Here is a 25,388-nt window from a genome sequence, read left to right as displayed (position 1 = left end):
ACATGCAGTCAACCTGTGGAACTCATTGACAGGGGATGCTGTGAAGCCAAAACTGTAACTGGGTTCAAAAGAGAACTAGATAAGTTCATGGATAAGTCCATTGATGGCTGTTAGCCAAGATGGTCAGGGATGCAACATCATGCTCTGAGCTGATTGCCAGAAGCTAGGAGTGGGCTACAGGGGATGGATCACTCGATGATTGCCTCTGAAGTGATTGCCTCATTCCCTCTGAAGCACTTGGCATTGGCCACTTTCAGAAGACAGGATACTGGGTTAGATGGACCATTGGTCTGAACCAGCATTGCCATTCTTCTGTTCCTGTGTAAGTCCTTTGAGGTCCACTGCAAATGCTTCCTTGTTATTTAAGAAAAACTGTGGCTTCAAAAGGCAGCTTTGTGGCAGATGAGGGAGCACTGTTTGTTTCCTATTTTTGCATCATGCGTCAGCTGTGAGATTCTTTAGCTGCAGTCAGTACTGTAAATCTTGAAAAGCCAATATAATTTAAAATATGTGATTAGTGCAACTTTCATAAACCTCTCTGTTTTTATTTAAAGTTTTCTGCTTATTTATGAAAGGGTCTGTTGAAACAATTACTATGGCCTGAGCTGCTGTTTTTAGACTTCTTTCCTTTATATTTTCCATTTTGCTGTCTGGCTTTTGGACTACATATTGCATTTCTGTTTCCATTTATTTACACCTTTCAACTGCCAAGTTTTTCTTTCCGATTTCAAAGCAGGGTTTCTTTGTGTATAGATGTGTAGCTTCTTGAACACCACATACTCAAATTCAATCAAGCCCCTTATACTCTTGTAGTTAGCTGCAATATGGAAAAGGGCCTATCATACTTTATTTATTTTAGTTGGAGGAAAATGTTCCCTTTTGTTTTATTAATGATGGAATCCAGCACTTATGAAATCAAATGTTTGATGTCATGTGCTTGGAGCTGGCATAATGCAAGCTTCCACGGATAGTGCTGGCGATGCACTTCCTTCCTGATCTATAACACACTAGCAATTCCAGATGAAGATTTGTTCTGAATAAAGACCGCCTAATGTGCAGTAGTTTCGTGATATAGAAAGATGGCCTCCAGAGACTGCATTGAAACTAGCAAACTCTACACTCACTTGTGTTCTGTTACATCAGATGACGCATTTTCACTTGTAATTAATTGTAGAATGATATTAATACTGTTTTTAAACAGTTTGATTATTTTAAAGTATGCACTTTGAAGTTTATGATCTGTGAGTGAAAATCTGATCCAAAAACACTTTGCATGTTGAGAAGAGCCAAGTTAGAAAAGCCATACAGCCACGTAAGAATGACACAGCTATAAAAACAGCCACAGAAAAGTATTAGCCACTTAAATGGTCAGGATGTAATTTGGGCTACTTTCTCTTTTTCCTAGAATATATTAGCCCACTCACATGAAGTCTGACCTAAAGGTGAGCAAGATACAGAGTGCATCCTGGGGGTTAACCGTTGAAACCAATTACTTAGGGAAATGTTGGATTTTTTCATCTCTTGATGCAGAAAATCACATTGGATCACTTTCTAGAAGCTGTACTTTAGCCAACATACAAGTTCCTGGCCTCAGTACAAGGGTAACTGGCTGAAATATAATGGCCTGTGTTATACAGAAGGTTATACGAGATAATCTACTGGTCCCTTTTCACCTTAAACTTAGTGAATCTGTGAAATACTGAACACCCCCAATGTCAGTGACTGGTCTTCACCTCATGGGATCAGGCTGGATAAACTTGTTTTCCTAGCTTGGCTCTTTTGTACACTTGAAATGCTTTGGCTCCGTTAGCACTTTGGTTGGGTCGGGGGCTGTTGTGGGAATTTCTTACCTTTACAAATGTGATGACAACTACTCTGAATTTGATGGAGAAAGTGACTAGAAATTTTAATGAAAACATTAAACTGACCAGCATCAAGAAGGAAATGTAGTTGAACCATTAAGTAATAGTGACTGCTATTATTAAATTCAACATCGTCTGGGGCAGAGGTTATACTAAACACCAGCATGGTGCCATTAAACTGCAGTATTGCCTACTCTTGTGATGCTTGGAGTTTTCCCTAAGGCCTTGGACCCAGGAGTCATATGATTATACCAGAAACTCTTCTTTCATTTAAAAACAAAGTAAGTTTCCTATCCCCATGTTTGTAGACAAAAGCTTGAAAATATGAACCCTAAAAGTTCAAAGCCAGAATGCAAATAAAAAGAACTCCAAATGTAGATTTTAAAAACTCATGTTTTTTTGTGTTTTTAGAAAATCTCATGATTCTTGAGCATTTAGGATTAGTAATACTGAAACTGTAGACAGAGAGAATTTAAATTAAATGAGGAAGCTGGTCATAAAGACCTTGAAGTCAAAATCAGGGGCATTAAAATCCTTACATGCAGTATGGAGGTACTTCAGTTTGTCATTATGGAGTCACAGAAGGCATCGATACCCTCCCCTGCACAAAAAAGGGAGCAGTCTACAGTAAACTATGGATGTTGTAAGACAAATAGTATGGATATTCCCCAGACATCTTTTACAAAGATGTTAGCTGCCTCAGGTTCATTGACAGCCCATTAGCTCCAGGTAAGCAGCTAGTGAAGACAAGCCCAGAAGGAGAGTTACCAAAGAGTAGGATTCAGAGTAGCAGCCGTGTTAGTCTGTATTCGCAAAAAGAAAAGGAATACTTGTGGAGCAAATATTTAACGTTCAGCATGCAAAAATGTAACAACAAGTTGCCCCAAGGGGTATGTGTGGGAAGTGTTTTAACTGCGACTGGTGATGGTTAATATATTTATTAATGATTTGGAAAGGAGGTGAACAATAAAGTGGCCAGATTTCCAGGTGACACGAAATTATTTTGTTTTTTAAAAACTAGAGAATAAGTGGCCTAACTTTCTTTGTTGAAAGTGTTGGCTTGAGAACATTTAGTTTACAAGTACAAGGTCTTGTCCTAATACAAGACCGAGGGGATAGTCAATAGAATTGAAAGTTAACACATTTTAAACTTTTTTTTTTTTAAAAAGGGAAATATTTTTTGCACACTTCAGTCTGTTTTGTTGTTTTATCTGGGGTCAGATTTGGCCACCCTTTCTCAGGCTGAATAGCCATTTACTTCACAAACAGTCCTATTGATTTCAGTGGAACTACTTATGGAGTACAGTAGCACTCAGCCTGACTGAGGGTAGCAGAATCTTGCCATTTGCCATCATAAAGCATGTTGCTGTATAAATTAGGTGCCTGAGAACAGGTCAGCTAATCTTAATTTCTGTCTTTTTGTTATGCTTCAATTTGCAAGATGTTTAGGAATGAAAGCTATGGCACTACGTATTGTAGCTCTTTGTATAATTGGTGTTTCAAAAAGCTTTAGGAAATCATTCAACAAAATTTTATGATCGCACTGTTAAACTTTATTAGCAACTAAGGGCTTGTCTACATGGGGACACTGTGACAGGGTCGGGCCAGATGCCTATAGGAGAGTAATAGAAGGCAGATATATTAGCCCCAGGCTAACTAGGTCCCTTTTCCCTGGGTAAGGTAACAGGGAAGGTTCCAGAACAATCAGGAACCTTCTGGAGACAATTAAGACAGACAGGCTGATTAGAACACCTGCAGCCAATCAAGAAGCTGCTAGAATCAATTAAGGTAGGCTAATCAGGGCACCTGGGTTTTAAAAAGGAGCTCACTTCAGTTTGTGGTGTGCGAGTAAGGAGCTGGGAGCAAGAGGCACTAGGAGCTGAGAGTGAGAATGCGGACTGTTGGAGGACTGAGGAGTACAAGCATTATCAGACACCAGGAGGAAGGTCCTCTGGTGAGGATAAAGAAGGTGTTGGGAGGAGGCCATAGCGAAGTAGCCCAGGGAGTTGTAGCTGTCGCACAGCTGTTCCAGGAGGCACTCTAGACAGCTGCATTCCACAGGGCCTTGGGCTGGAACCCAGAGTAGAGGGCGGGCCCGCATTCCCCCCAAACCTCCCAACTCCTGGTCAGACACAGGAGGAGTTGACCTGGACAGTGAATACAGAAAAACAGCCAAGGGCTGAGGGCTGAGGGCTGCCGTGAAGCTCCAAAGCAAGCAAATCCGCCAATAAGCGCAAGACCCTCCAAGGTAGAGCAGGAAGTTTGTCACAACATTCAAGGAATCATAGAATCATAGAATATCAGGGTTGGAAGGGACCTCAGGAGGTCATCTAGTCCAACCCCCTGCTCAACGCAGGACCAATCCCCAACTAAATCATCCCAGCCAGGGCTTTGTCAAGCCTGATCTTAAAAACTTCTAAGGAAGAAGATTCCACCACCTCCCTCAGTAACGCATTCTAGTGTTTCTCCACCCTCCTAGTGAAAAAGTTTTTCCTTATATCCAAGCTAAATCTCCCCCACTGCAACTTGAGACCATTACTCCTTGTTCTGTCATCAGCTACCACTGAGAACAGTCTAGAGCCATCCTCTTTGGAACCCCCTTTCAGGTAGTTGAAAGCATTCAACTCATTCTTCTCTTCCACAAACAAAACAATTCCAGTTCTCTCAGCCACTCCTCATAAGTCATGTGTTCCAGTCCCCTAATCGTTTTTGTTGCCCTCCGCTGGATGTTTTCCAATTTTTCCACATCCTTCTTGTAGTGTGGGGCCCAAAACTGGACACAGTACTCCAGATGAGGCCTCACCAATGTTCAATAGAGGGGAACGATCACGTCCCTCGATCTGCTGGCAATGCCCCTACTTATACACCCCAAAATGCCATTGGCCTTCTTGGCAACAAGGGCACACTGTTGACTCATATCAAGCTTCTCGTCCACTGTCACCCCTAGGTCCTTTTCTGCAGAACTGCTGCCCAGCCATTCGGTCCCTAGTCTGTAGCGGTGCATGGGATTCTTCCGTCCTAAGTGCAGGACTCTGCACTTCTCCTTGTTGAACCTCATCAGATTTCTTTTGGCCCAATCCTCTAATTTGTCTAGGGCCCTCTGTATCCTATCCCTACCCTCCAGCGTATCTACCACTCCTCCCAGTTTAGTGTCATCTGCAAACTTGCTGAGGGTGCAATCCACACCATCCTCCAGATCATTTATGAAGATATTGAACAAAACCGGCCCGAGGACCGACCCTTGGGGCACTCCACTTGATACCAGCTGCCAACTAGACATGGAGCCATTGATCACTACCCATTGAGCCCGACAATCTAGCCAGCTTTCTATCCACCTTATAGTCCATTCATCCAGCCCATACTTCTTTAACTTGCTGGCAATAATACTGTGGGAGACAGTGTCAAAAGCTTTGCTAAAGTCAAGGAACAACACGTCCACTGCTTTTTCCTCATCTACAGAGCCAGTTATCTCGTCATAGAAGGCAATTAGATTAGTCAGGCATGACTTGCCTTTGGTGAATCCATGCTGACTGTTCCTGATCACTTTCCTCTCCTCTAAGTGCTTCAGAATTGATTCCTTGAGGACCTGCTCCATGATTTTTCCAGGGACTGAGGTGAGGCTGACTGGCCTGTAGTTCCCAGGATCCTCCTTCTTCCCTTTTTTAAAGATGGGCACTACATTCGCCTTTTTCCAGTCATCCGGGACTTCCCCCAATCGCCAGGAGTTTTCAAAGATAATGGCCAATGGCTCTGCAATCACATCCGCCAACTCCTTTAGTACTCTCGGATTCAGCGCATCCGGCCCCATGCTCGTCCAGCTTTTCTAAATAGTCCCGAACCACTTCTTTCTCCACAGAGGGCTGGTCACCTCCTCCCCATGCTGTGCTGCTCACTGCAGTCGTCTGGGAGCTGACCTTGTTCGTGAAGAGGCAAAAAAAGCATTGAGTACATTAGCTTTTTCCACATCCTCTGTCACTAGGTTGCCTCCCTCGTTCATAAGGGGCCCATGCTTTCCTTGACTTTCTTCTTGTTGCTAACATCCCTGAAGAAACCCTTCTTGTTACTCTTAACATCTCTTGCTAGCTGCAACTCCAGGTGTGATTTGACCTTCCTGATTTCACTCCTGCATGCCTGAGCAATATTTTTATACTATTCCCTGGTCATTTGTCCAGTGTCAAGGTTCCTCCCCCACTCTGAACTCTAGGGTACAGATGTGGGGACCTGCATGAAAAACCTCCTAAGCTTATCTTTACCAGCTTAGGTCAAAACTTCCCCAAGGTACAAAATATTCCACCCTTTGTCCTTGGATTGGCCGCTACCACCACCAAACTAATACTGGTTACTGGGGAAGAGCTGTTTGGACGCGTCTTTCCCCCCAAAATACTTCCCAAAACCTTGCACCTCACTTCCTGGACAAGGTTTGGTAAAAAGCCTCACCAATTTGCCTAGGTGACTACAGACCCAGACCCTTGGATCTTAAGAACAATGAACAATCCTCCCAACACTTGCACCCCCCCCCTTTCCTGGGAAATGTTGGATAAAAAGCCTCACCAATTTGCATAGGTGACCACAGACCCAAACCCTTGGATCTGAGAACAATGAAAAAGCATTCAGTTTTCTTACAAGAAGACTTTTAATAAAAATAGAAGTAAATAGAAATAAAGAAATCTCCCCAGTAAAATCAGGATGGTAGATACCTTACAGGGTAATTAGATTCAAAACATAGAGAACCCCTCTAGGCAAAACCTTAAGTTACAAAAAAGATACACAGACAGAAATAGTTATTCTATTCAGCACAGTTCTTTTCTCAGCCATTTAAAGAAATCATAATCTAACACATACCTAGCTAGATTACTTACTAAAAGTTCTAAGACTCCATTCCTGGTCTATCCCCGGCCAAGACAGAATATAGACAGACACACAGACCCTTTGTTTCTCTCCCTCCTCCCAGCTTTTGAAAGTATCTTGTCTCCTCATTGGTCATTTTGGTCAGGTGCCAGCGAGGTTACCTTTAGCTTCTTAACCCTTTACAGGTGAGAGGAGCTTTCCCCTGGCCAGGAGGGATTTCAAAGGGGTTTACCCTTCCCTTTATATTTATGACATCCAGTCTTCCACTTCTTGTAAGCTTCTTTTTTGTGTTTAAGATCAGCAAGGATTTCACTGTTAAGCCAAGCTGGTCGCCTGCCATATTTACTATTCTTTCTACACATTGGGATGGTTTGTTCCTGCAACCTCAATAAGGATTCTTTCAAATAAAGCCAGCTCTCCTGTTAATCCAAATTAATTAAAGGTGTGAATTTAAAGCAGTTTAGGATATGTCTACACTAGCACTTTTGTCGGTTAAAAACCACACCAGTGACCAACATAAATTTGACCAACAGACGTGCCTGTGTGGATAGCACTGTGTTGGCCAGAGATGTTCTCCTGCTCACATAGTTACTGCTGCTTGTTCGGGGTGGTTTACTTATGCCGACAGGAGAGCTGTCTCCCGCCAGCATAGAGCTGCTACCTGGGAGACTCATAGATTCATAGATTCATAGATATTTAGGTCAGAAGGGACCATTATGATCATCTAGTCTGACCTCCTGCACAACGCAGGCCACAGAATTTCACCCACCACTCCTACAAAAAAAAAAACCTCACACCTATATCTGTGCTATTGAAGTCCTCAAATTGTAGTTTAAAGACCTCAAGGAGCAGAGAATCCTCCAGCAAGTGACCCGTGCCCCATGCTACAGAGGAAGGCGAAAAACCTCCAGGGCCTCTTCCAATCTGCCCTGGAGGAAAATTCCTTCCCGACCCCAAATATGGCGATCAGCTAAACCCTGAGCATATGGGCAAGATTCATCAGCCAGATACTACAGAAAATTCTTTCCCAGGTAACTTGGATCTTACCCCATCTAAAACCCATCACAGGCCATTGGGCCTATTTACCATGAATATTTAATTACCAAAACCATGTTATCCCATCATACCATCTCCTCCATAAACTTATCGAGTTTAATCTTAAAGCAAGATAGATCTTTTGCCCCCACTACTTCCCTCGGAAGGCTATTCCAAAACTTCACTCCTCTGATGGTTAGAAACCTTCGTCTAATTTCTAATCTAAATTTCCTAGTGGCCAGTTTATATCCATTTGTTCTTGTGTCCACATTGGTACTGAGTTTAAATAATTCCTCTCCCTCTCTGGTATTTATCCCTCTGATATATTTATAGAGAGCAATCATATCTCCCCTCAGCCTTCTTTTAGTTAGGCTAAACAAGCCAAGCTCCCTGAGTCTCCTTTCATAAGACAAGTTTTCCATTCCTCGGATCATCCTAGTAGCCCTTCTCTGTACCTGTTCCAGTTTGAATTCATCCTTCTTAAACATGGGAGACCAGAACTGCACACAGTACTCCAGGTGAGGTCTCACCAGTGCCTTATATAACGGTACTAAAACCTCCTTATCCCTACTGGAAATACCTCTCCTGATGCATCCCAAGACGACATTAGCTTTTTTCACAGCCATATCACATTGGCAGCTCATAGTCATCCTATGATCAACCAATACTCCAAGGTCCTTTTCCTCCTCCGTTACTTCTAGTTGATGCGTCCCTAGCTTATAACTAAAATTCTTGTTATTAATCCCTAAATGCATGACCTTACACTTCTCACTATTAAATTTCATCCTATTCCTATTACTCCAGTTTACAAGGTCATCCAGATCTTCCTGTAGGGTATCCCTGTCCTTCTCTAAATTAGCAATACCTCCCAGCTTTGTATCATCTGCAAACTTTATTAGCACACTCCCACTTTTTGTGCCCAGGTCAGTAATAAAAAGATTAAATAAGATTGGTCCCAAAACCGATCCCTGAGGAACTCCACTGGTAACCTCCCTCCAACTTGACAGTTCACCTTTCAGTAGGACCCGTTGTAGTCTCCCCTTTAACCAATTCCCTATCCACCTTTCAATATTCCTATTGATGCCCATCTTATCCAATTTAACTAATAATTCCCCATGTGGCACCGTATCAAACGCCTTACTAAAATCTAAGTAAATTAGATCCACTGCGTTTCCTTTATCTAAAAAATCTGTTACTTTCTCAAAGAAGGAGATCAGGTTGGTTTGGCACGATCTACCTTTTGTAAAACCATGTTGTATTTTGTCCCATTTACCATTGACTTCAATGTCCTTAACTACCTTCTCCTTCAAAATTTTTTCCAAGACCTTGCATACTACAGATGTCAAACTAACAGGCCTATAATTACTTGGATCACTTTTTTTCCCTTTCTTAAAAATAGGAACTATGTTAGCAATCCTCCAATCATACGGTACAACCCCTGAGTTTACAGATTAATTAAAAATTCTTGCTAATGGGCTTGCAATTTCTTGTGCCAATTCTTTTAATATTCTTGGATGAAGATTATCTGGGCCCCCCGATTTAGTCCCCGATTTAGTCCCATTAAGCTGTTTGAGTTTCGCTTCTACCTCAGATATGGTGATGTCTACCTCCATATCCTCATTCCCATTTATCATGCTACCATTATCCCTAAGATCCTCTTTAGTCTTATTAAAGACTGAGGCAAAGTATTTGTTTAGATATTGGGCCATGCCTAGATTATCCTTGACCTCCACTCCATCCTCAGCTGAGCGGGACAGCTGTGCGGCTGTAAGGTCTCTAGTGTAGACATAGTCTTAGTTAAACTGCATTAAACCCCGTGTGGACACTCTCATTCAGAATTAAAGTGACCTCAATTAAGTTTATCTTAATTAACTACCCACACAGGGATTTAATGCAGTTTAGCTAATCCATTTCTAATTCACACAGTTTAATTTGGATTTAATTTTCCTGAGTGTTCCTGTAAAGGCAAGCCCTCAATTCTAAAATGTAATTCCATGATTGGTCACTCAAACGTGCAGCCTGCGTTGAAGTTAATTGTCATCTCTGTAACTTAATCTTGGTTGAGAGGAGAATTTGTTTCTCTGCTAAACTATTTTTAGTATGAAACAAGCCAATTTATTATAGCAATAAAAATTCTCCAGAGTGCTGGAACTGTATAGCTCCACTTTTAGGGTAGATAAATATACTTGACATTAGTTCTTGTCTTTTAACAAGTTATTCCATACTTCACTCTAATTTACTTCAAAGTATTCCTCATTCTGTCATGGCCTATTATTTAATCGGGAGATCATGCTTTGTTGATGCTTTCGATCCAATCTACAAACACTTAGGGCTTGGCTACACTTACGTTTTTAGCGCTCTAACTTGCTGGCTCAGGGGGGTGAAAAATCACCCCCCTGAGCACAGCAAGTCAGAGCGCTTCAAAGCGCTAGTGTAAACAGGCTCCGAGAGCTGGGAGCTAATCCCCTCGTGGAGGTGGATTACCAAGAGCACGACCACACTCGCACTTCAAAGCGCTGCGCGGGAGTGCTCCTGTGACAGCGGTTTGAAGTTTCCAGTCTAGCCATGCCCTTAAGCGTGTATGTGTGTATATATATATATAACTTTACTCAGGTGAGCAGTTTCCGTGAAGTGAAGTTACACACAGACTCAAATGTTTTCAGGGTCAAGCTCTTAAATTGTATTTTAAACACTGTTTTTAACTCTCCAGACCCAGTTTCCTTACCACTGATGGCTATAGTCTATAGATTCTATACTATTTAGCTATCATTTTCCTTTTTGTTCCCAGCCATTTACACACATACTGGGCCTGACCTTGATGTTTATGTAAAACTCCTGTGGGGGTTACATTACACTTAAGAGCTTAAGAAAAATTGGGCCCAAAATACTTATGCTACAAAGCCTCACTGTAAAACTTTCCCACCCTGAACAAGGATTCAGATATACACTGTTTCCTAATAACATACGTGGTGCTGCCAAGAATTTTAGGTTCACCAGGGCACTTGACAATGCTGCTTCTCCGAAACAAGTAGCAATTTTAAATGCTTCCCACAGTGTTTAACTTTATCCAGCGTGGAATGGCAGTTGTGATCTGATCATGAATCTTTTTTTGGTACTGCACTTTTGTATACTGTAAAAACGTTGGTTGTGTATAGAGTAGGGTAAGTCAGAAATAGATAAGAGAGTTAGAGGTGACATTTAAGAAATAAACCAAAGCTGAGTGACTTCAACAAGCTGAGAAAAGTTGTCTCACAGTTATATGCATTTCTGCATAGCTCCCAAGTTTGTAAAACTCACAGATTCTGTCATAATTATAATCTCATCAACCCCTGTGTAAGAGATTTCAGGTTGTTTTTTATACTGCTCTCCCCCCCCCCCCGCCCCATTTGGCTTAGTAGTAATCTCAAAACTCTTCCTTTGGGCTTGGTAGAGCCTGAGAGCTATCGCAGTCAGTTCAATGGGCATCATGACTCCTCACGGCCAGGTCATTCATTTCTGTTCTGCCTTGCTCTGAGCACGTTAAGCAATTTGGATAGGTGTGTGTTTGTTTGTTTATCAATTGAAGGAAATAAAAATAAATGTATGTTTTACTGTCAGTTATTATGTACAATCAGTGTATACCGTTGGCAGCACTAATCATGGGTACTTACGAACTGCAGTTGTTAAACTGAAGGTGATATTTCTAAGTATAGGGAATACTGCAAGTGACTCTAGAAGGTTAAATACAGTAGTATGGTGGACATCCATGTGGTAATGACATCCATGCTATCCTTGTACCCTTCCAAATATAAGATACAGCCTGGAATAACATCTTACTGTTCTGTTCAGTTATTGGAAATGTTTCTGACTTTCAATTAAAACGGTTTTGGACTAAGGCCATGGCCATGCAGGCTGCTGACTATTGTTGAATGGAAAACAGTGCAGCGGCAAAGTGCTAGCACCCGGCATCAGCCTTGTGCCACGGCAGAAACACTTCAATACAGTGCAGAGAAATAAACTCAGTGCTCACCAATGAGACCAGACTCTGCGCCGAACCTCTGATCTGTGGTACTTGCTCCCCTCTCAGCTTCCTTCACGTTGGATAGTAGATAACAAAGGACTACACTCAGCAGCTCTAAATACTCATGCACCATAAGCAGACAGGAAACTTGGGGATTGATTCCCGGCTGAAGTCAGTGGGAGTCTTTTCATAGATTCATAGATATTTAGGTCAGAAGGGACCATTATGATCATCTAGTCTGACCTCCTGCACAACGCAGGCCACAGAATTTCACCCACCACTCCTACAAAAAAAAACCTCATTTCATTGCTTGCAATGGGCTTTCAGTCAGGCCCATAGATAGCCCTACCTGTGTTCTTTGCTTTCTTCCCACCCTGAGTATCTAGGCATTTTCAGGACACTATTTTATTATCTAAATACAAATTCAAGGACTCTTTAAACCTTTTCTCTCAGCGAGAAGGATGCCACATCTGGAAGATGCACATGGTGAAGGGGACAGACGGGCTGGGGATCCAGATTACAGGAGGAAGAGGATCAAAGCGATCCCCTCATGGCATCATTGTTGCGCATGTTGAGGAAGGAGGCTCTGCTCATAGGTAATGTAATGTTTGTTCCTTCACAAGACTACGTAGGCTTGCTTGATTTGTTTATAGCACTTTCAGCAGAACTCAAAAAAAGGGTAAGGGGAGTTAGCTCACACTTCCGTAAAAAAATTTATTTACATTGGGCTAATAAAATGACAAATATTAGAAAGTATTTTAGACCCAATTAAGTCGTGCTTTATTCATTTTTCTGCATGCTTGCATTTAAATATAAATTTTCTGCACAGCTTGGCTGCAAGAACCTTTACTTAGGCTCATAATGCTTCCCCCTTTTTTTCTATAGGGATGGTAGGTTGACAGCTGGTGACGAGCTCCTAATGATCAATGGTCAGTCTTTGGTTGGACTCTCCCATCAGGAAGCTGTGGCTATTCTGCGATCTGCTTCAGGTCTAGTGGAGCTGGTGGTAGCTAGCAGGGTAGGTAACTTTACATCTCACTCTCTTCATTGCTAGAATTCTGGATATATATATATATATATATATATATATATATATATATATATATATATATATATATATATATATTAGAAGTGTGTGACAGTCTGTGTCTGTTACAAATATAAACAAGGCCAGATGTTCAGTCGTCTGGGTGTGCATAGTTGGACATCTAATTTTTGTGTACTGATATAAAAATTGCACAGCACTCACAATAAATCTATGGCAAATAAACAGTGGGATATACAAGACAGCTCATTTGCTTGTACAATAACAGCAAATGCCTGTGCATTTCTTCATGCATTTCTGGCAAACAGCATTTTCTTAAAATATGTAGCCTACAGAACAAAACAAACACTTCTCAGCTTCTTTAAATTCTCACCCATATCCTACATATCTGTCTATGTACTTCTGTAATACCCGGGTGCCTGAGGTCTCTAGATGTTGTTATATGTGTTTGCATTCTTTATTTTTTATGTTAGTGGCTTGAAGTAATTTTTTTGCAGTTAAAGTGATGTGATGTTTCATGTAAATAAGATGAAACTAATTTATTAACAGAGCTTAGTCTTCCTTCATCATAGGAGAGATTAGAGATGTGGATCATCATGTAGGCTGAGCATTAAATACATGCCAAAAATGGGGTGGTCACTGTTCTTCTAGCCTAGTTGATCCTTTAATTTGGTGGGATATAGATTTTAATTATACATACAATAGAGAGGCTTAATCTCTTCTGGATTTTCTTTGATAACTCCTTCCAGTGCCCAATGTTCACATTTTTCAAGAAGAGAAAATGTCCCAGAGTATTCAAGAACAAAAACCAAGATGCATAAACTTAAAATTTATATAGTATTTTAATTAGCCACTGAAGTGCATCAAAGTCCTTTGTCGAGATTACAGTTTAGTATTAACTCCGCCAGTTTTCACCTTGACGACAACGTACTTTGAATAGATGCAAACATATTTGCACTTCAGTTAGACACTTGGGCTATCTTCCAAAGGGGGCATATCAGCCTACATGAATTCCTTCTTAAAATTCCTTCTCCACTTGTGCTGCAATTGCATCTATACAATCAACAAGAATGTTTGCAACATAAAGCTCTTTGGGTTCTGACCAGACTTAGTGTCAGCACAATCTCTATAGATTCAGTTTTCACATTCCTGGGAAGAGTATTTGCTAATCTAACAAATGAAGTATACAAATCTTTGCTTTGTTTCATATAGTAGTCATTCATATTTGAGGATCAGATTTCTAATCAGCCCAAGATAAGTAAAATAAGTGTAGTGAGCTCCGTGAGATCCCTCTGGACATTTGTTTGTATGAGGAAACTGCCACATAAGCCCTGGATTTGTCTTGACAGAGATAGAATGCTCTTGCCCTGTACTGTGTGTTATTATTTACTCTGGAAAGTATGCAAGATAATAGAGAATCAGGGCCTGAATATTCTAGGTTCTGAACTGAGTTGAACTGACAGCATTGTGCGGGGAATTTTCATATCACCACTATATGTATGTGTTATAAGTGTGTGAAGTGTATATATGTATAATCTGCCTCCTGATGTTTCTGAATTCTACAGAATGCATGGAGCTTGTCTGCATGCAAAAGTTATTTCATTTTAACAATACCAATATAATTAAAATGTTACAACCCCCCATCCACCTCCCTGCCTAGTTTCCCCTAGTGTGGTTGCATTGATACCAGCAGAGCTTATTCCTCTGTGGGAAGGGGAATGAATTATACTGGTATAAGGAAAAAGAAAAGGAGTACTTGTGGCACCTTAGAGACTAATCAATTTTGCGAATACAGACTAACACGGCTGCTACTCTGAAACTGGTATAAGGCACATTTGTACCGATATAACTGTGTTTACATCAGAGTTGTAACAGTATAAGTATTTGGTTAAAAAAAAAAAAAAACAGCCCAAAATACCCCTAAGCAAATCAGTTACAAGGGCACAGAAATTGTATGTAGACAAGGTCATGCATAGACTGTCATGCCTATTTCCCTAGAATACTCCCTGGTCTTTGTTACACATTTGTTGAATGAAATGGACTAGTCCATTGTGTAATTACTGTGTAAACCCAAAATTATATGGAACTCTTTTGATTTTTTGTTTCATACAAATTCCCTCCTTGTTCATTGGAAGGTTCACTGATCTTCATGAACCTTCTGAATCAGTTTGGGAATGGGAACAGGAAACTTTTAATTTTTACAATTTAAACTTGAAGTTTTAGCACATTGAAATATATAATTGGATTAAATTTGAAAAACTGAATAATTTGCTTGGGTTTTAATCTGGAGAGCAAATGCCTACTATCAAATAGCAAAGCTTCATTATGTACTTGAATGGTACACTGTGAGAGACACAATGTGTATTTTGTTGTGTTCCTGGTAGGAAGGGACTGAAGAGGAGTCTCTCAAGTATCCATCTACAAGTTTGCCTGACTTACTTAGTACCTGTTCAGTCCAAGATACCGCCTCTTGCACTGATAACAAAGAGAATGAAGAGCCAGAGGACGAAGATGCCAAAGGAGTGAGCATGTCTCCTGAAGCTCAGGTTGCTGTAAGTGTGGCTTTGGTAATCTTTTTACTTTGTTTCTTGATTTTCTTCTGTAATCATTCCATGTGCTCCTACATCCTAAAATGTAACCATTTGTCTCTGTAAAAATCTTAATTAAACTAGCACTTCCTTTATGTTAAAGCTGGTCTACAGAAAACTAAATGGTGTGCTGAACTTGAGATCATGATATCTTTGTATTACCGTCTTTCAGGATCGTGTAAAGTAGCACTGCAAACTTTTATGTGTGTTAGTTACAGAAGAGTCCGATTGTGTTTTTCTGTAGTTAAATTACATTCCGTTCACTTTTAAATGGAACTGAAGAGAGGTCAACTGAAGTGCCATGGCTGTGGTATGTTTGTTTCCTCTCTTTGTGTAACCAAACTCTTGAAGATCTGGATCCACAAAGGGGCTTTAGGCATTGTGACACTGAGTGTCACTAACTTTTAGGCGCCTAGAAAAATCACAGGAACAACATTGATCCACTAAGCCTGAGTTAGGAACGCCTAGGCTCCCTATACAATGGATGAGGAGAGAGAGGCACCTTAGAATGCAAGCCACAAAAGCCAGCACACACGGTGGGGAGCTACCTAAGCTAGTCAGTGGGAGATACTGACGAGACAGGGATGTGTCCTAAGCCCTGCCCCTCTTCCAGAGTTAGGTGGCTAAATCCTTGCTGCTGGGTGGTGCCTGTCTCAGCTACTGATCCACAAATGGGGGGAAGATAAGCATTCCTCTGCTTAACTCATGTATGGGGCCTGATCCATGTTTAGAGGCCACCTAACACCACAAAACTGCCAGGGGGAGGACCTTTCTCATTAACCTTTAGCCTAGCAGTTAGGGTACTCACCCAGCATGTGAGAGACCACTGGTTCAAGCACAGGTGCCGACTTTTCAAACTGCCGGGGGGTGCTTGACCCCCAGCTCTGCCCCAGGCCCCATCCCCATTCCATCCCTTCCCCCAAGGCCCGGTCCCGCCTCTTCCAGCCCTGCCTCTTCCCACCCAGTTCCGCCCCTTCACCCCTGAGCGCGCCACGTCCCCGCTCCTCCCCCCTCCCTCTCAGCCTCCCTGAACAACTGTTTGCGGCAGACTGGAGGCGCTCATCCGTGGGGCCCTGGTGGGCAGGAGGCGTTGGGAAGCGGTGCGGGGGAGCTGATGGGGGGGTTGCCGGTGGGTGCTCAGCACCCACCATTTTTTCCCTGTGGGTGCTCCAGGCCTGGAGGACCCATGAAGTCGGCCCCTATGGGTTCAAGTCCTCCCTTTGCCTGATGAGGAGAAGAGCTTTGAACAGGGACCTGCCTCTTCTCAGGTGAGTGGCCGAACCACTGGACTAAAGAGTGATTCTCACTTTCTCTCTAGCCCAGTTCATATTTAATTATTCAGTTATTTAATGAAAGTAGAACAACTTCAATGGGAAAGACTGAGGGAGACCCACCTCAGGATAGCTCATAGCTCCTCTTCTTGCTTCTCTGCTGTTTTGTGCTGAGGTGTTAGGTGGCTCCTCCTGAGTATGCCTACCATATCAGGCCCCACATGTGAGTTATGTGGAGGTGCACCTATCTTCTCCTGGTTCATAGATCTCTCTGAGGTGTAGGTGGGAGACTGGCATCCAGACCCTGAGAATCAGGCAGCTGTGCGCATGCCCAGAAACATGGGCACCTAGGGAACTTGTACTACACACACTTTGGCACTGAGTTAGTTGAGGCATCTACAGGGTTAGGCAACAGCCAAGTGGGGTGTTTGAGGATCGAAGTGGTGCCTAAAACCAGGACTTGAACACCCAAGTCTGTGGGTTAGGCACCTAAGTGGATCTGGGTTGAAGTTCTTAGCAGGGCAAACTCCGATTGAAGTCAGTAGGATTTTGTCTGACTAAGACTTTCAGAGTTTGGCCCATAATGAAAGTTCTAATTAGATAAATGCTCTAAAATGATAACCTCACTTGCATTCCATTCAAAGCTCCATTCATCAGAAACGTTAAATGGATTATTATTTATTACTATTATTTATCTGTATTTTGGTAGCACCTAGGAGCCCTGTTCAAGGACCATGACCCCATTGTGCTGTGTGTACAAACACAGACCCTTCCCCAAAGATTTTACAGTCTCGGTATAAGAGAAGAGAAAGCAGTTGGAGATGGGCATAACCTTGTTTTCCGTAATATTTATAATAAACTCTCAGAGAGAAACATTTGAAAAAAATTAAATTAATCCGATGTGATGTCAGTCCTGGTTGTTGGATTTTATTTTATATTCTTACATAAAAGAACAAGAGTGTTAAGAATCACTTGCTGAGAAAAGTGACATCATCACAGACAGCTCTACTAGTGCTATTATTCACTTAATTCTGTGTGTGTGATCTCAGCAGGGTTCTGGTCACTTTGGTTTCTAGGGCAGAGATGGATTTAATCTTGTGCCTGAAAAGTTGGGATTCTTGAGTTTATTACTGTACTTACTGTCCCTCTATTCAACAGACTGATACAGCAGTGACAAAAAATACCCCCATGGATTAATAAAAGGATGCCCAGTACTTCTTTGTAAGGCTTGTGTGCTAATTTGGGTGGGTGTCTAGGACAAAAGAATGATTAAAAATTCATTTTGAAATTCTTACAAGATCTTACACATTCAAACTACAGTAACGGCTTATAAAGTTGTGATTCAAGGAAAGCACTGAACATTAAAATCAGTTGTTTCAAATCTTTATTATGTATGGGTTAAGGGACACAGTCTCCTAGAATTCTAGTCAATTTCCAAACATGAGTTAAAAGTAATTTCAGTCACTTCACCTGCTCCTGAGTCCCCGGTGCCCAGGTTTGTTTTTTGCAATTACATTGTTCAGTGCTGTTGAAAGTTCCATTCCCCTTTCCTTGTTAGTGTGAGAGACTCACAAAAATACTAGAGGAAACTGGCTGGAGGGGAACAGTGATGCATAAAGATCTTGCAAATGAGCAAAGTAAACAAATAGGAAAAGTAGTGAAATATATATATATGTATATATAAAATATTTTTTTCCTCTACTCTTCTTCAGTTCTAGTAGCCGTACATGTAAAACTGGTCCAAGGGAGGTATGATTGTTAAATTGATGGTGTCTTTTAGGGCCAAATCCTTTTAGGTTCCTCAGGCTAAGTAAGAAGAATCCTCTCTCCTCTTATCCAGGAAAGGGTGCAAAACATTTTTGCACCTAATCTGTGACTGCTACTCCAGCAGCAGGATTGCAGCAGCTGGCCCCTGTGTATGGACAGTGTAGTCGTAGACCCACAAATTGCATCCAGGGCCTGCACTCCCTCCTCAGTGCGCTTTCTGCAGTGTACCAAGCAGTGCTGCGCAAACTCTAGGTGTAATTTTGCTGTGCTCTGCCTCTCTCTGCACAGTAAAACCACACTTGTTCTACAGCATGCATGACCTCCCATATCCTTTCAAAGATTTGCTAGGAGGATTTGCTTTTTAATTTACAAGGCCTGGAGTCCAATCAGGACATCAGTATAATTTGATTCCCAAGCATATGGCACAGTATAGATGTAAGCAGTGTCAGGATGAGCTCCACCCTGACATCTGGTGGTGAGGTGTGGCAAGTTGTGGAAAAGAACTTCAGGGGCCGATCTCATTTGCATAGGCACACCCACCCCGCCTAGAATGAGGCCATAGCTGCCCAAATGGTCACTTTGGCTGCTGTGGGATCCCCATTGTCTCTGTTATTGGGGCAGGAAGAATAAATTGTTATTACCCTGATTATGGGAACTGTGCTTGGAACTGTACTTGGCCTTTTGTTATGATGGAGGGACTCACCTCAACTAAGTAGCACTCGCTAGGCAAGGGTCATGGGTTCCAAAACTCTATGAATGGAGAGAGGGTGGGGACAAGTATTAATACTTGGTGGCATGGGCCCCTTGGTGAGGGCCTTACATGCTAATTGCATTTCCTCCTCTCTCCACTGTGGAATATCAGAGCTAATTCATTAGAAGTCTAGTTACAGGCTGCTGAGCTCACTTTGGGCTAATAGTGCACCAGCACTGAGGCTCCCTTACTACAAGCTGAATTCACCAAAGAGCTGAACTGACTAAGAGCTGAAATCACTGAGCGTTGTGTTAAGTAGTGGGGGGAGCCTGAAGATATATTGTGGAGCAGTTTGCGGGATGGCTGGAGTGCCTTGTGGACAGGCTGGTGGAGCAGTTCATAGGACGGTGGGAGCTGCTGGTGGGACGCGGAGCAGTTCGTGGGATGGCGGGAGCTGCATGTGGGCCGCAGAGCGGAGCTGAGCGAAGCAGTTTGTGGGGCGGCTGGCGGAGCGGAGCGAAGGCCTATGGAGCTGTGGGGCGGTCAGCTTCAGATCATGTAAGGTGCTTCTTACGTCCGCCCCCATCTCCACCCAGGTTGGGAGGTAAAGCTCTGTAGATAAACTTTTGAACTCTGGGGCTGCCCTGACCAGGGACAGAGACTTTTGGGTCACTGGACTTTTGGGACTTAGGGTGATTTGGGGTTGCTGGACTCAAGAACCAAAGGGAAAGGGCATGCCCCAATTTGCTTGGGGTGGGTTTTTTGCTCATGGGTTGTGTTATGAATCCTGTTGGTGGTGTTTCCCCAACATAATGCCACATTGTTTCTCTCTGTTATTAAAAGGCTTTTTGCTACACTCAGACTAGGTGCTTGCAAGAGGGAAAGTATTGCCTCTTGGAGGCGCCCAGCAGGGGTGGTATATATTTGTCCCAGGTCACTGGGTGGGGGCTCGAGCTGGTTGGCATTGTGTTATTGGAATGGATCCCCCAGATATTGAACCCGGCCCTTGTTGCTGCCAACTCTGACAGGCAGAAGGGTTACATAACTATATACGTCGTCGTAGAATTTCTACAGATACAGCAATGATTTTTTTCTATGTTTGGTCATAACCATGTGATTTAGTCCCTACTGTGGTATAGGCCCAGTAAAAGTAAAGTCTGATATCAGAAACTTATGAAAAACATGTAGCAAGTGTACACCTCCTTGTCTCAGGGTTTTAGGTATATTTTTCTGTACTTAAGTGCTGTAAAAGAGCCATGATTTACAGATGCTGAAATAAAAAATATGTGAATGGACTCTAACAACCTGCTTAATAATAATAAAGTTTCTGCAGCTTTACAGGGTTGGAAGTAGAATGACAGTGGCTGTGGAGAATGAGGGAGTTAAGTGCATTATTTTTATGAATATCAGATGTATCTCAATTAACCTGTTTGATATTATCCTGCCTGACTGCAAAGAGTTAAATCAAAGAGGGAGAGAAACAAACAGGAAATAAAACAATGGCAAAAATAAGGGACAATCCAGAGCAGTGGTCGGCAACCTGGGGCCCGTTAGGGCAATCTGCTAGCTGGCTGCAAGACAGTTTGTTTACATTGACCATCCGCAGGCACAGTCACCCGCAGTGGCCACGGTTCGCCGTTTCTGGCCAATGGGCGCTGCAGGAAGTGGTGCAGGCTGGCTGCCGCTTTCCACAGCTTCCCACTGGCTGGGAACAACGAACTGCGGCCACTGGGAGCTGCGGGCAGCCATGCCTGCGGGTGGTCAATGTGAACAAATTGTCTCGTGGCCTGCTAGTGGATTACCTTGACGGGCTGCAGGTTGCCCACTATTGATCCAGAGAATACCAAGAGTCCTTAAGGAAACAGTTGGGGGGCTGTTAATTGGAGAATGCCTCTGCCTAGCTCCAGCCAGGCTGGCAAGGTTTAGTATTCTCAGGTCTGAGCCTAGGATCACAGGGGATATTAAAACTTGCAGAATGCTGGTGTCCTAAGGAAGAATGGGGGGTTGAATGGGTTGTCAGCACCTGCCTGGGGGAGACACTGACAGAGACACATGGAAGGAAGGAGGAAAGGAATGCAGCAGGACAGTCTGTTTCTGCCAGGCCAGAGACGGAGGGTAACTAGGCTGAATGGAACTTACTTAAATTTTCAAGGAAAGGGTAAGGTTTAGTTAAGGGGAAGTATATGTGTAGGTCTTTTCTTTTAACCCTTTGCTCTGCGTGATTGTGTACCTTTGAGTGAATGAATCATAGTATCATAGAATCATAGAATATCAGGGTTGGAAGGGACCTCAGGAGGTCATCTAGTCCACCCCCCTGCTCAAAGCAGGACCTATCCCCGACTAAATCATCCCAGCCAGGGCTTTGTCAAGCCTGACCTTAAAAACTTCTAAGGAAGGAGATTCCACCACCTCCCTAGGTAACGCATTCCAGTGTTTCACCACCCTCCTAGTGAAAAAGTTTTTCCTAATATCCAAGCTAAATCTCCCCCACTGCAACTTGAGACCATTACTTCTTTTTTCTGTCATCTGCTACCATGAGAACAGTCTAGAGCCATCCTCTTTGGAACCCCCTTTCAGGTAGTTGAAAGCATTCAACTCATTCTTCTCTTCCACAAACAAAACAATTCCAGTTCTCTCAGCCACTCCTCATAAGTCATGTGTTCCAGTCCCCTAATCATTTTTGTTGCCCTCCGCTGGATGTTTTCCAATTTTTCCACATCCTTCTTGTAGTGTGGGGCCCAAAACTGGACACAGTACTCCAGATGAGGCCTCACCAATGTTCAATAGAGGGGAACGATCACGTCCCTCGATCTGCTGGCAATGCCCCTACTTATACACCCCAAAATGCCATTGGCCTTCTTGGCAGCAAGGGCACACCGTTGACTCATATCCAGCTTCTCGTCCACTGTAACCCCTAGGTCCTTTTCTGCAGAACTGCTGCCAAGCCATTTGGTCCCTAGTCTGTAGCGGTGCATGGGATTCTTCCGTCCTAAGTGCAGGACTCTGCACTTCTCCTTGTTGAACCTCATCAGATTTCTTTTGGCCCAATCCTTCAATTTGTCTAGGTCCCTCTGTATCCTATCCCTACCCTCCAGCGTATCTACCACTCCTCCCAGTTTAGTGTCATCTGCAAACTTGCTGAGGGTGCAATCCACACCATCCTCCAGATCATTTATGAAGATATTGAACAAAACCGGCCCGAGGACCGACCCCTGGGGCACTCCACTTGATACCAGCTGCCAACTAAACATGGAGCCATTGATCACTACCCGTTGAGCCTGACAATTTAGCCAGCTTTCTATCCACCTTATAGTCCATTCATCCAGCCCATATTTCTTTAACTTGCTGGCAAGAATACTGTGGGAGACCGTGTCAAAAGCTTTGCTAAAGTCAAGGAACAACACGTCCACTGCTTTCTCCTCATCCACAGAGCCAGTTATCTCGTCATAGAAGGCAATTAGATTAGTCAGGCATGACTTGCTCTTGGTGAATCCATGCTGACTGTTCCTGATCACTTTCCTCTCGTCTAAGTGCTTCAGAATTGATTCCTTGAGGAACTGCTCCATGATTTTTCCAGGGACTGAGGTGAGGCTGACTGGCCTGTAGTTCCCAGGATCCTCCTTCTTCCCTTTTTTAAAGATTGGCACTACATTAGCCTTTTTCCAGTCATCTGGGACCTCCCCCGATCGCCATGAGTTTTCAAAGATAATGGCCAATGGCTCTGCAATCACATCCGCCAACTCCTTTAGCACTCTCGGATGCAGCGCATCCGGCCCCAGACTTGTGCTTGTCCAGCTTTTCTAAATAGTCCCGAACCACTTCTTTCTCCACAGAGGGTTGGTCACCTCCTCCCCATGCTGTGCTGCTCAGTGCAGTAGTCTGGGAGCTGACCTTGTTCGTGAAGACAGAGGCAAAAAAAGCATTGAGTACATTAGCTTTTTCCACATCCTCTGTCACGAGGTTGCCTCCCTCATTCAGTAAGGGGCCCACACTTTCCTTGACTTTCTTCTTGTTGCTAACATCCCTGAAGAAACCCTTCTTGTTACTCTTAACATCTCTTGCTAGCTGCAACTCCAGGTGTGATTTGGCCTTCCTGATTTCACTCCTGCAAGTCCGAGCAATATTTTTATACTCATCCCAGAATAATCCTTTGTTTTGAAGAAGCTGGTTTTGGATCACTTTAATCAGCTGCTGTCGCAGGCTGCAGAAGGAAAAGGGCTTACAGGTATCAAACACAGTTGGGTCTGTTGGGTTAACTCCATTGGTAAACAGAGGTGCTACTGCCCAGAGACCCACCAAAAGAGAGATTGGACTGTGTGGTTTCATCCAGAGGAGTGTGAAGATAGAAAAACCTGCCCCAGAGGGGTGCACTCATCAAGAGGGATTAAAAGGAGTCTAAAGCGCAGCTCTCCTCATCAGCACGACAGTGGCTCTTTTGGTTTACCTTGTGCAGGGACTTTTTAAATATACCTACTTGATAATTCTTGTGTTCTTCACTTTTTAATAGTTTGTTGCTTCTTTTGTCTTGTATTTCTCACAAACAAACTTAGTGAGTATTATTTGCATATAAGGGAGGAGCGTCGGCCTAATAGTTACAGCAGAAACTAGATCTGTTTGTGTCAAATCACAGTAAAATCATTGTGACTCCTTTGACTTCCGTGAGGGGATGCTACTCCAGATTTGGAGATCATAAAATCGTGACCTGATTCCTGGGTTTGAATCCCAAATCTGTCACTGACTTGAGTCAATTCTCATCTCTCTGATCCTGAGTTTCCCAACCAGTAAAAAGGGGATGATAACACTTGCCTACTTGCAGGGACTCGAGGTGGGATACTACCAATGTGACATAGTCAATTTTTAAAAAATAGTTAAAAGAAGCATTTTTAGGGGTGACACCTTTGTCTCTTCTGTTGCTGTATGTGAAAGACCTACACAGGAAAAGGGGAAACGGACCATGAACAGAGGGGCACCAGTGAAACTAACCATGCGTAAAGCACATAGTAACTAATAAACTGTTTCCTCTGGTCTCTTTCAGCTCTAGTTACCTTTGGAGTTATTGTAACAAACATAGGTACTAACTGTTCAGAACAACATGATTTTAAGTTAACAAGTTTGAGTTTAGATTTGAAAGATGCTACAAAATTATAGGACAAGGTTTTTTGTAAGCACTCAGCATTGTCCTGTCTCTGCCCCCATTGGCTTCAGTGAGAGAAGTTAGTTCAGTGCTGACCGCTTCTGAAAATCACACCCTTAATTATAACCCTGATGTATATCAGTGTGTAGCAGATGAGGTGCAGCTACACTGAATGAGACATATTAAAGGACAGATCTATATCACTTTCAGGGCAAGTATTGCAGTTTCATAGGACATTCCTGAGAATTGAAAAACCTGATGCAGCTTGCCTGTGCACAATGAGGTTTATAATGAAGGTATGTTTGAATTCAAAAGGGTGTTGCCAAGTGACAAAATGTAGCTGTTGGAACTGAACTGAATATGGTTGCCACATATTTCTTTTTTTTAATTCCGCTCTCTTCAGGTGCTGGATTGTCAGGATTTTCCCTAAGATCTGAAGGAACTTGCTCTCTTAGCTTTCCTCCCAATCTTTCCGGCCAAGCAGTAGTCTGTCTGGAAGGAGCTCTGTAGTACACAAATGAAGAGCTCAGTAGCACTTGGAGACTGCAGTTTAAAAATATCACCCTTGTGGCTTATTTAAAATCCAAGCGTTATATTGCACTAAAGCAAAATTTTTATAAATACAGTTTAGTTGGAACTCTTTTAGTACGCAGTCTGGCTATGCAAAGGCCTATTTATCATGAAACATCTCTTCAAGTTCTAACATTAATAAAACTCTTGCCACCAGGCAGAAAAAGGATTATATTAAAATCCTGAAAGTGCATTTGTTTCCCTGAATGTCTAGCCAAAACATTCCTTAACTTCACACATGCAATTCTGAGGTGAAGCCATGTTGCTGTGTTAAATTGTCTCAAATCACTCTTGGGATTTTAATATAAAAAAGTATGCGTCTGGTGCTTGTGGTGCCGTTTATATTAATTTTACCTATTTGTATGTGAGGAGCAGGTAAAATATTATTTCCGTTTGGGGGTGGGGTGTATGTTCATTTTTGTTCTGGAAAGTCTTCTGTATTGCTTAAACTTTAACCTTCTGCTGGGACACTGTATTGGTGGAAGCGAAAAAGTCTCAGGAAATATCACTAAGAGGAAAATAACTTGGTCAAGAATTTCAGATTTTGGTGGTGATTTTGGCTCCCTCGGTGTTTAGG

The 25,388-nt window shown here is 42.7% G+C and overlaps 1 protein-coding gene across 1 annotated transcript in view; it reads left to right on the top strand.

The window, feature by feature from the left end:
* The window catches only part of PDZD2 (PDZ domain containing 2), a 215,528-nt gene that overhangs the window by 126,452 nt on the left and 63,688 nt on the right, over window positions 1-25,388 (top strand). The window contains exons 3-5 of the mRNA XM_077816233.1: window positions 12,199-12,341; window positions 12,631-12,763; window positions 15,175-15,342. Coding sequence (XP_077672359.1) covers window positions 12,199-12,341; window positions 12,631-12,763; window positions 15,175-15,342 — 444 coding nt within the window. The remainder of the gene's footprint in view (window positions 1-12,198; window positions 12,342-12,630; window positions 12,764-15,174; window positions 15,343-25,388) is intronic.

The sequence above is a fragment of the Eretmochelys imbricata genome, chromosome 5, assembly GCF_965152235.1.
Source record: "Eretmochelys imbricata isolate rEreImb1 chromosome 5, rEreImb1.hap1, whole genome shotgun sequence".
NCBI classification, from domain to species: domain Eukaryota; kingdom Metazoa; phylum Chordata; order Testudines; family Cheloniidae; genus Eretmochelys; species Eretmochelys imbricata.
Note: the sequence above shows the minus strand (reverse complement) of the source record. Positions and strands in the feature narration are given on the sequence as shown.